General features: G+C 35.8%; 1 protein-coding gene across 5 annotated transcripts in view; it reads right to left on the reverse strand.

Annotated features, from left to right (window-relative positions):
- The window catches only part of mipol1 (mirror-image polydactyly 1), a 45,341-nt gene extending 33,743 nt beyond the window's left edge, over positions 1 to 11,598 (reverse strand). Inside the window, exons 1-2 of one of the 5 annotated variants that reach the window (XM_083545374.1) lie at positions 11,468 to 11,598; positions 7,320 to 7,411 (exon numbers count right to left, since the gene is read on the reverse strand). In XM_083545374.1, the coding sequence (XP_083401500.1) occupies positions 7,320 to 7,374 (55 nt within the window). In that variant the 5' untranslated portion in view covers positions 7,375 to 7,411; positions 11,468 to 11,598. Of the gene's footprint in view, positions 1 to 7,319; positions 7,412 to 10,222; positions 10,438 to 10,807; positions 10,962 to 11,467 lie in introns of those variants that run through there. The other 4 variants (XM_083545373.1, XM_083545371.1, XM_083545370.1 and 1 more) reach the window with 4 other exon arrangements.
- Positions 11,599 to 12,580: the final 982 nt, after the last annotated feature.

Consider the following 12,580-nt stretch of genomic DNA (forward strand, 5'->3'; position numbering starts at 1 on the left):
ACAATCTTCATACAGTGTATTTGTTCTCAGATAAATAATAAAAAACAAATTACTTACTATATATACACATTATAAATATGTATTATATAAAAACAGACAATTAAAGTCTAAAGAGTTTAAAATATTAATTATTTTAAGCATAGGACCATCAATGAGTTTATTAGTACAGAATAATGTGCATGCTAATGTTTCTAGCTCGAGAGACAAAGTTGTTTCAGGAGCAGCACTTTGACAAACACTGTGACAAACACTTTGACAAACACATCTATATATTTCATTTATGTCAATAGTGAATATTTTTAGAGACTCTGTACTTTGCTGAAGGTAACCTCAAAATTGGCTCAGTAAATACTGGCTAAGCTGAGATTTGCATTGGCTAACATTTGGGAGGGTGAGGAAGAAGTTATTTGAAGATGAGCTTAATGCAGTGAGTAAAAGGAGAAAACAGGAGGGAGAAAGGTTTCACTCTTATTTCCACACATTTCCAGGGAATATACCACAACATTATTGAAGCAGAAGTAAGACAATGAAGACCTTTATACTGATCAGGTGTCTTATTCATAAATGTTCCTCTTACCACAGAGATCTAAATATGGAATAAGGACTTTAATAAAAATTGGATCTTAAGAATTTGAACACATTTATTCAGTATTTAAAATCTCTATTACATGGTTTAATGAGGATAATACAGTACGATTTCCAAAAATGTGAGTCATTCGACAAATTTTAACGTTGAGGCATTTTTAATAGCAAGGGTTTTTCCCCCATCATGTGATTAATTACAAAAGAGTATTTCGTGATAAGAAAAGTGACTCACTAAAAGCTCTGTTCAGTCATGATCACTATGTACCTCAGAGTTTTGATTGATTTGTTGAACACATCACCACCCAACCCATGAATAAAAGAAATTCCTTTCTGTGTAACAAAATTTCCACGGTCAAAGCATGAGGTTAAAAGCGTTTTTAACCTGAGTGTATAAAACTGCTGAAAACAAAAGACGCATTGTGGTAAGTACGGTTGTGAAACTGGCGCAAAGTGGCGACACAAGCCATGAAGCTACTATTAGTCATTTTAGAGACGCCAAGCAGGAGAGGTGGGGCATGGGGACGGAGTCAACCCAAGGTCAGCTGTCTTATGAGAGACGCTCGGATTGGGAGTTGCACCCTCTCACCTGCTTGCTGTTTTTATTCACCTTATGCAACAGTTTCACCGAGTCTGTTACACAGGCGTAAAACGCCTTTTAAAAAGAACACTCCTTCACCTGACCAAGATGGAAACAAGAGCTTTATGTGGCCTTCGGTCAAATCAAACCTTACACATAAAGTCATTGTAAATATGAAATATAAGCTCTCTTCTTTAAAAAAAAAAAAAAAAGAAAGAAAAACACACAACAGTCAAACGGTTACAAATCCAGCTTTATTGCTGCGCATGCCACCTCGCCTTGAGCCCAACACTAAAACACACACATAGCTAGTGGTGTGAGAATCCTCAGCAAACACATCTACCTTTGTTCTGAAAATCCTTTTTCCAACACGCACTGCAAAGTTGAACTTTCGTGACGGCCGAAGTGCCGAATCCAAACAGAGCTTTTCTCTCCCTCTCAGTGTTGTTTTTTTCAAAAGGATGAATGATTCTTGTACTTCGATCTGTCCTTCAGGCAACCTAAACCTTGATGAGCAGGGCATGAAGTGCCAAGACATGAGCGTGAACACACTAAAAATTTTTCGTTTCCTCTCAACAGAAATGTTCTTAGCAACAATGAGCTTATATTATTTATATTTATATATATATATATATATATATATATATATATATATATATATATATATATATATATATATATATATATATATATATATATATATATATAAAATCAGTATTCTACCACCAGCTCATTAGTGGTATTGTAGGAGGCTAAGGCATGTAGGTGGAATGTGTGAACATCTTTGCAAATGTACATCTTTGCGAATATTTATTAAGTAGCTGATATACAATTGAATAGCGTATAGTATATACCCATAGGCTCATAGAAATAACCTCTGCAGGCTCATGTGCAGGTATGTTTTCTCAAAAGAACAGCAGAACTGACTTCCACAAAGTCTGTCTTAAGACCGTGTTTATTAATTTTTTTTATTTTTTTATGAATCACAAGAAACTTTAATTATCAGTATTTTTTAATGAATCATCAGATCAGTAGTTGGATTTATTATATTTTCCAATAGCACTTACTGGTTGTATTACTTACTAGTTGTACAGTTTTTCATTGCTGGAGTCAATGCATTTGATGTTGACTGAGGAATTCAAGCATTTTATTTAGAATCATGTCCTTCCAACATAAGCTTAAAATAAATAAATAAATAAATTTTAAAAATAAAGTAAAGAAAACATTTTTTTGAAAATAACTCACTTTTCAAATATTAAAATAAAAATATACAACTAAATTTGATTCCATTATAAATTCACATCGGAATCTGTATCGGTCAATACATTTTCACGACTATCTCTCCACCACATGAAAAGGACACCAAGCCCTGAGAGTGTGTTTCAGAGAGGGAATGAGTTGAAGGATTGAGGGGAGGCCAGGGCAACAGGACCAGGCACTCAGTCTTCATTACCACTTGATGTTTGAACACAGGCCACAGGAGAGACCGTTTGAATTGCTCCCTGTTCAAACAGTTCCCAAGCATCTGTGGTTCACACCAAAGCTGGGCCTGTTTGTTTTCCTCTCTGCTTCATGGACCATCACTAGGTCTTATGGAATCCCACAACTGGGTGGCAGCCTGGTTTGCATCGTGGGCGTCAGTTCAACTAAATTTAGAATAAATGCAAGTTGGTGCAGAACCGTGACGGAACAGTGTCGCAGTAAAATAACTGCATTATTCTCAAGATAAAATGGAAATCCACTTTACAAACTGTCGTTGGTAACAGGAACCCAGTTCATCTACCTAAAAACGAATGCTTATATTAGTCTTTTCAATGCATACGACATCTTTGCAAGCGTGCATATTTTTTTCACACAAAAAAGACCAACACAGTTTGTGTGAGAATTGTTTTTGTGGCAGATCATAGTAAGCAGCCTTGTCTCAGTTAAGCAATGCCCACCCTGAGTCTATTCCTTAAACTAACACACAGAGACAAAAGGGGACAGAGCCCATGGAATCCCTCGATCTGTGTGCACACAATTCTGCCTTGCTGGACCACCCACTTAGGCAGAGGGCGAGCCTATTAGGCCACACGGCACTCAATTCCAGGGATTTTGAACTTCAATGGGACCCACAAGGAAGCCGCGTAGCTGGCTGCAAACGTGCCTCCTGCCCTCATAGGAGCTGAAGCACGATGCGCAATCAGGGTGGGTGGCTAGTGAGGAGAAGAAACAAAAAAAGACAGAATACCGCACCATGACTGTGCCGTACCACCAAAAGCTAGAGTTGGCAGAACAGAACTGATAGGACCAAAAAGTACATTTCCTGCCTGGGAGGATAGTGCATAGGGAAGGGGACCAGAGGTTAGGTCAAAGGTCAATCCACCTGCTAAGAACAAAGAATATCGAGACTGTAGCTTTATTTCTCCCTCCTTGTGAGAAGCAGCAATTCAGCTCCATAGGAAACATGGCCTATTTGTTATTATGGATGTGTGTGAGTGTGTGTCTGTGTGTGTGGGTGTGTGCACCGAATTTGGACTGCAAAGAACAATTTAACCGTGCAAGGAAACAACCCGTAGCCAGACCACAGATCAGTTGTAATAACACAACCCTGCCCATGCGGTAAGCTTATCCCAAACAACAGTGGACAAATAAACACAGCAGGGATGCAGAATGTAAAATAACACGCTTAAACACAATTCCTCGCACATGAAATTTAATTCTGGATTAAAGTTGCAAATATAATATAATTATCTTAGAGCTATATAAGATTTAAGCAAACATTTTATGCAAAACTGATCTGGCTGTTCATCGTCATAGCGACACAATGCAACTTGGGAATAAATGTGATTTTAAATAACATTTTACTTTTTATTGGCCATGTCCTTCAAAATGTTTTAATGTTTCAAACATTAGCCTCATTATGCAGTGTTCTGCTATTTGATATTGCTGAAATTAATTAATTTTTTTAATGTAGAGTTCTAATGTTGAGACAGATATATAAATAATAATTCGTGTTGCATGTCTATAAACTCAGCCAAAGCACAGGCTACCAATGGGTTTCATTTAAATTCTTTACATGTTGAAATTTCGATAGTTTGTTCTCTATATAGCCTTAAAAACTGAACTGATGTGTTGTTTTCCTGTGCATGTTTGTCCTCCTAAAAGTTAAATTATTTCCATTTTTAAACTCTGGTAATCACTAAAAGTGAGAAAGGGAGTAAACAGCATATGAGTATCACAGACCTTTCGACAGCTGGTATCTGATTCCAAACTGAATTGACTAGATTATGTTCATTTCAATAAGGCTCATAACTATCCAACTTGATCAAAGCCTGACACTGAGTGTGTAAAGCGTTCATTTAACTGGCTTTTTGCAGGAACATAGTGTTCCAAATGTAAAGAACATAAAAATGCAAGAAAAAAAAATTGAATGTTGTTTATATTAACGGTGGCTTATTTTTCAAAGGTTATAAGCAGAAAAGCTTTTTTCTTTTCTTTTTTTTTTTTTTTTTTTTTTTTGGACAACACCTGAAATTTTTTGGCTGTTTGCCAAAATTTAGCCTTCCTGGCATCCAACAGGTTTTCCTAGTTCGTGTGTGTGTGTGTGTGTGTGTGTGTATGTATGTATGTATATATATATATATATATTACATACATACATACATACATATACACACACACACACGAGCCAACGTCTAGAAATAGGTTATAAAATATAAGATATTAAGATAGAATACGATTACATAAACCTACTGCTAGACATTTCTTTTTGTTTCAAGCTTGAAAATGTCTTGTTCTTATGGCAGATACAATCAAGTAATAGTACAAGAAAATATAAAGTTTGAAATCAGCTGATACAAATAGGGATTATTAACCTTACAATAGCAAATCCTTTATAACTCAATATATATAACAAATATTTTTTGCAGCAAATATGGTACAAATGTTTTGTTTGCTCTTTATAAAAAGTGCAGCAACACTAAACATGGTGATTAGACATTGTCTATTGTAAAATCAATTTTTATTATTTAATTTTTTTTTTTTTACCCATCCATAAATTTAAACTCTTTCCCTCAGAGATTGCCAGACTTCTTGCTGTGAAAGGACAAGAAATTCAACTGGACTGAGGATTATGGGGTGAAAATAAATGTGCATTATACCAAAAAGTAGGCTCAAATTAATGTTTCCATGGATCCTCTTGTTTATAATTTCATAATATTTACAAATAAATAAATAGCATTGATAACATTACTTTGTAATCTGCTTAACTAACGCAAATTTATTGTCCAAGTTCTAGTTCGGTGAAACATATAGTACAATGAGCTATTGTACAAAAGAGTTTAATGCTTAATTCAGTAACCTCTAATGAGAGACACAAAACTGGTTACAATTTTTCAAAAGGTTTTCCAAATGGCATTTTTTCCCACCTTTTTTCCCTTTTCTCATATATTTCATGGTGTACCAACACAAGGTCACCATGGACTAACTTTGGCCCACAAGCCCTTGCTTGGTCATCTCTGATCTAGTTAAATAGTCTATGGTCAAGGATTTAATACAAGTTTTAGAAAGAATTAGGGCCATCTACATGTTCATCAAATCCTACCTACAAAATCCTAACTGAAAAGACCATTACCAGTATAGTCATTATCATTACCTGCTGTATGCTGTACATCGAATTTACAACAGCTGGAATGGTTTCATGTTTTCATAGCTAAGAGACACTGAACAAAGGAGAAGACTAACCTGTATTGCAGTGCATTATGAAATTTCTGTTTGGGCATTAAAAGAGAAATTACGTGCAGTCCTTACAGACACATTTATGTATGAGAGATTGTTCAGATGTGGTGCACTTAATTATTCACCCTTCCCCACGGGCACATTAAAAATGGGCAGGCGGCCCTGTCTGCAGGTGCTCGCCCTTGCACGCACAACTGTTCATCTGAAGCCTCGGGTGTCAGGATATGTGCTAAGTAAGATCCTGTTTCAGGTATTGGCCTCCACCCATCTCTAGGATGCAGTGCTTTAGGTCACAATGCACCAGGATGTCGCAGCCTATCGGTAAAACGGCAAGCCAAGCATTACATGAAAAGCAAACACAAACAACACCAGAGGACATGGACTGAAGGTCACATTTCAAACATCAGCCTTCACAATACACACTCAAGACTGCCAATGCATACAAGCCACTCATGTGAGCTCTTTTTATCTAGATGTAGTTTTCCTCTTAAATGCACTGGAAACATCTGCCACATGATATTCAGTAATACACAATCACTCTGTTTTTTTTTACAAAGTGAATTTGTTTAGCCAGAAAATTCATTTGAATCGTTTTGGTGTCTATCCTGCCAAACAAGATCAGAGAGAAAATACACTGCAATGGCATCAAATTTCATTCAGACACTCTCTTATTATTTACATGTTAATAATTTAATCAATTCTTCTTTAATTAAAAAAAAAAAGTTATGCGCTGTTGAGGAGGATCCTGAACAACAGGAACATGGAACACATGTTACTATTGTCATTATTATTATTACATTGATTTAATTTTATTTTCCCTCTTTCTATGCCAATCTTTAAACAGTTGAGGTATTATTACTTTCACACAACTGCTGCACAGGAGAATGCTGTGACTAAAGGGTGTAAAAATATAAAGAATCCCCATTTACACCAATTTCAACTAAGATCAATAGTTAGTCAAATTGAGAGCCATAATCAGTGAGTGAGAAGTCAGCATAGCCATAGCTTTTTTTTTTTCCTCCCCAGATTGCTTTAACAAATAGCAAGGCTGCCCCCTTGTGGCTATTCTTTATGTCTGCAAGTTCATTCTGCTTCAATTTAGATTTAGATGAAACGCTGGATTCATCAGAATCTCTCATCATTTGAAGAACATATAACGCCTGTCACTGACTAAGACGACTTTACCATTACATTATCTTCTCACCCCATGATCAAGCACATACTGTATATGCACACTGTAGTTGACAATGTCTAGAGTCCAAAAATTTTCTGGCAGTACATCAGTGTCACTAAAGCTCAGGTATATTAATAGTTGTGCATCATGTGGTTTGGGTATTAAATTTTCTTTGATATGTGCAAAACAATTCTGCAGTCAGTAGCGAGGGTGAACTATTATAACCATTTTTGACAACAAACAGCTTATAAAATTCAAACATACCTTTGTACATATCAACAAGTGAATCCTTTAGCTCTTGTTTCAGCTTCCATGGCATCAAATGGTTCTCCTCCTCACCCTCTGAGCAGCTCTCCCTGAATCATGAGAAGATGGCATTAGAATAACATTTATACTATTTTCAAAATAGTAGGTACAAATGTAATCTTGTATTTTGTCATGTAATAAGCTGCATCACATTTGCGTCGGTAATACGTGTGTGCACTTCAACCGTGGTATAAAAAAAAGTTTATTCCGTGTCCTTTCTTTCCAAGGAAACAGCCAATTACCTGCTGATGTTGTTGAATGTACATTTTTTTTTAAAACAATATCAGTATCAAATGATTGAAAATCAAGTATGTACTAGTAAAAAAATGTTTCCTTACGAATTATTTGAATGGATAAAAGTTTCAGCACTGAACCCTTTATGAAATGCAAAATAATACAGTAGGGTTCAATAGAGAAAATATAGGAGTCGCCCTGAAGCACAAACTGATTGAAGTGACAGACTTCGTCGTTTTATTAGTGTGTACTTGATTTTAAAGATAAGATATCAACATGCTTGAAAACAGTGTTCAGCTGTGTGGACTACACAATCAGATGACCATATCTGATCTGAAACCAGATTTCAGGATCTGACTCAAATGTCTAATGGATGAAGCACATTGTACATTATGAATATAGTGACTCCATTACAAAGACAAACTTGAATGACTATTTAATAACGTTATAAAATGTAATATAAATGTTATATATGTGTGTGTGTGTGTGTGTGTGTGTGTGTGTGTGTGTGTGTGTGTGTGTGTGTGTGTGTGTGTGTGTGTGTGTGTGTACCAACATATATAATTAGTGGTGTTTTGCTGCAGTGATATTTTTTTCTGTTTATACTGAATTTCATAAAATACATTTGATATTATTTTACTAAGTTCTTACTACCTCAAATTATTTTAATTTTTAGAACGTTGCTCAGTTACTGAAATTCTATTTATGATAGCAGGATTATGTAATTGCTAAAGATAATTAATCACTGAAAATATTTCCAATTAAAACCTAAACCAATATAAACAGTGTATAGTAACTACAATTAAATGAGCATGAGCTCAAAGTTCATCTTTTTTTTAGCTTTCAGCTTATTTACATCCAAATAAACTGAACAGTGTAAGAACTGCTGCATTTTAATGTACCAAGTCCCACCCACATTTAAAAACTAACGAGGCCAACAATCATTATTTTAGAAGTTGAAGAAACGATTATAATTCTCTGAGAACTACAGATAACAGCTGACGCTGGGTTTCTGTCCTGGTGATGTTCTGCCAAGTCTTTACTCCAGCTGTCTTCAGTTCCTCTAGTTTATAGGGCATTATATTTACAGAAAGTGAGATGAATGCTTAATTGTATTCAGGCAGAACATTGTATTTCCTTAGGTTGAGAAAGTATCGTGCTTATTTCGAAGTATGCATTGTCAATTCTCACTGGTAATTACAATCACAGTTAAATGGCTTTTGAAGCATCTGTCAGAATGTGAGCCAATAATATAGCCTTACAAACTTAAAAAATGCATCTTGTTGCTTTTATTAGTTGGCAGTTTTTATCCTCCTCCATATTTTTCCCACAAAATAATTCATTCTCTTTAATAATCTTTTTCAACTTTAATGTGGTGTTTGTGTTTTTGAGGCTCACCAATGGTTTACATTTTGTGGTAAACCCACTGTATTTACTCTGATAAAACTTTGACACATCCTAGAGGTAGTTCTTGATCAGAACTGTTTTAAAGTATCTTCTATCAAATACCATAGTTTTTTAAGATAAGATAAGATAAGATAAACCTTTATTCGTCCCACAGTGGGAAAATTTCTGTTACAGCAGCATGAAAAAAAAAAATAAATGCAAATATATAAAAACTACTATGGTGTTCTGAGCCTTTCTGTGTTCCTGAGCTCAACCTGAGCATGTCTTTGCTTTAGTTCAAAAATCATGTTTTGATTTTTCAGCCTAACAATGGATTGATTTATCGGAAATTTTTGGGCTTCTTATAGAGAGAACAACAGATTCGAAAACACAGAAACCTGGCAATTCAACAACACAATGATTTTGATGTGAATTGTCTTAAAGATAAATTAAAGATAAATGTCTGTCATATTGAGGTCATATTCATTACAGCAAACAACTTTGTAACTTTCTAATTATTAAAGGACCATACAATACACTTAGTAATTCACATTCTATTAGCTCCATCAGTTGTGCTTTCATAGTTGTCAAATCCTTAAAAAAAAGTTACAAATCTCTCTAGTCAAAAGTCAACATATAATTTGACCGGGGATGCCCATATATTTGCATACACCTGTAGCTGAACATCATCATCTTCTTCTTTCGGCTTCTCTTATTAGGGGTCGCCACAGCGGATCATCCGTCTCCATACCCCCGTCATCTACATCTGCCTCCTTCACACCAACCACCTGCATGTCTTCCCTCACCACATCCATAAACCTTCACCTTGGTCTTCCTCTTTTCCTCCATCCTGGTGGCTCCATCCTCAGCATTCTTCTACCGATATACCCCATGTCCCTCCTCTGCACATGTCCAAACCATCTCAATCTCACCTCCCTCACATTGTCTCCAAAACGTCCTACAAGCTCTGATAAACTGATTTCGAATCCTGCTGAATTTAGCCCACGTATGCTGTACAAACTAGGGTTCAACACTACGTTTATTGCAATAAAGATTAAAAAGAGGAGAACAGAGCTGTTCACGTTCACCCATTTACAAACTTCATATGTAAAGAAAACTAGATAAAGTAAACAAGCCTGTGTACATGTGTTAGACCAAAAGGATGACATCAGAGTGATCACACCAAGTGCTAAGCTCGGTCTCTCTTACACACACACACACACACACACACACACACTCACCTTTTGGCACACAGTTCATTCTCCAAGGTGGAAATTTTATGTTTCGCTCTCTGAATTGCGGTTTTAACATCGTATGCCATGCTGTGACAATTCATAGGTTATACCTGCGAGGTTGCCACTAGTGTTATTTGACCATCAGAGTCCATCAGAGCAGTTCATCTCAGCTTACACTTGCAATGCAATGCAACTTGATATACAAAACAACAAAGTCCTCACATCAGGAGCCGACACACACACACACACACACACACACACACACACACACACACACACACACAGCTTGACAATCCAAAACTTCTCCTCAGAAGTCTAACTGTAGCGAGAACACCAAGAGGACTATTTTCTTGTATGCAAACAATATGTAAAATTGTAGCAAATGAGCTCACTAGCTTGCTAGCTGCCTAATGCTGCTTTCTTTTCTTCTTTAACCCTTTTTGCAGGTTCTTGTAGGTAAATGAGTTAAAGCTAACCAGGCTAGCGCACTGTCCCAAATGACTTTAAAACTTAAGTTATTCCAGGTCATTCAAATACAATGCAAAAATGGACACTGGCTGTGACGTTTATTATACACGAGCATTGACTTACCAAAGAAACCACCAAGAAAATGGTTGTCTTTCTTTAAACGAACTACTTTACAAAGAAAAGTCAGTGAAGCTGCATTTTCTACAGCTGCAGTCGGGTCAGACACGCTCCATTTTACAGTCCATGAGAAACAATGAAGGAAGTTGGGGGGAAAAGAAGACTTTTACACATTTTGTCCACCAGAGGGCAGACTGCAGAGAGCAATCACTCAAAACTCACTCTAAAGGCCATATTTGTGTTTTTCTTAAACTGGAAACTTTTCTTTATATTCATATATATTCATTTATTATTATTTTTTTTTATTATTTTTTTTTTTAATTAGCCTTTTAAGCTGCACTGGAGATAAACCTTAGTGAACTCAGTTCAGGACCTATTCAGTATTATCACTGAAAACCTCAATTAAAGGTAATCAAATAAAAAAGTGCTAGTTTAACCACAATTCACTAGTTGGGCTGTAAATGTTTGGTTGCAAGCAACATTATGATAAACTACATCTATAAATTATAATATTATGCAAGCTGAAAAATATATATATTGCTGCTCTATGCGTAAAAGCATAGCAGGCAACACAGCATAACCTACGTGATATAGTTATTAGCCAATTTCATTAAATGTATTTGCCTATACTATCATCATAACATGAGATGAGTGATACATACACACCTTAATCTTTTGCAGGTTTTCCCCTACTCTTTTACTCTTTTTTTCTCAATTGGGCTCCTAAATGTTTAAACCTTTTTTCGTCATAAAAAATTTCGCCAGGATTTTAATTTGGATTCAGGTCTCCTTATTGACGTGACGTCACCCAATCCCCGCCTCTCCTTTCTGAGTGTATGAGTGAGGGAACTTCTCCAGGCGGTGGGTGCACACTCCGAGTCCCGACCAGGTTCACTGATATAATAATCAACACGCCCGTGCAAATAAACGGTAAAAAAATAAAATAAATAAATAATAATAATAATAAAATTCCATGTCTCCTGAATCCACCATTGATTATGCCCATGTCGCCTGAATCCGCCACTGCCAAGCGGCAATCAAAACAAGTTCAACACAGAGCGCGCTCTACTCTGATTGGTTGTTTGCTCTGTTAGATTGACCAGTTTAAGTTTTTATCCGCTCATAAATAAAAAGGAACCGAGGATTTTGCGAAATGTGTTTGAGTAAAAAAAATCAGATATTTGACTTAGAAATGAATTTAAATGTAGTCTCAACAATCGGAAATACTTGAGTAAAGTACAGATACGCGAAAAAAAAAAAAGCTACTTAAGTACAGTAACAATTTACATTTACTTTGTTGCTGTCCACCATTGGTAACAACGTGTTATCCAATACACACGTACATTCTTCACACAAGATCCTTATGATCATTTGTTCCATTGCACCTAACACAAACCCCGACCATGCAAATACACCTGAGAGTTCCACATGATCTCTTGGTGCCTATGTGGGTTTACTGTAAGTCTCCACTTTCCTCCCACTGGATTCTCCTGCCTTTCTCCCTGTGTTTCAGAGAAGGTTCTGGATCCATCATGAACAAATTAAAGCAGGTACTGATAAAATGTGAATGAATGTATCAAGAAATGAAAAAGAAGAACCAGAAAGAAATCTCAATGTAGTTTTATATATATATATATATATATATATATATATATATATATATATATATATATATATATATATATATATATATATATATATACATATTAATTAGCTTGTAAACTTGTGGATGGGGATTTTTTTTTAAATACAATCGAGAAAAATAGACATGTTGAAGTT

The sequence above is a fragment of the Silurus aristotelis genome (genome assembly GCF_946808225.1).
Source record: "Silurus aristotelis genome assembly, chromosome: 6".
Lineage (NCBI taxonomy): Eukaryota > Metazoa > Chordata > Actinopteri > Siluriformes > Siluridae > Silurus > Silurus aristotelis.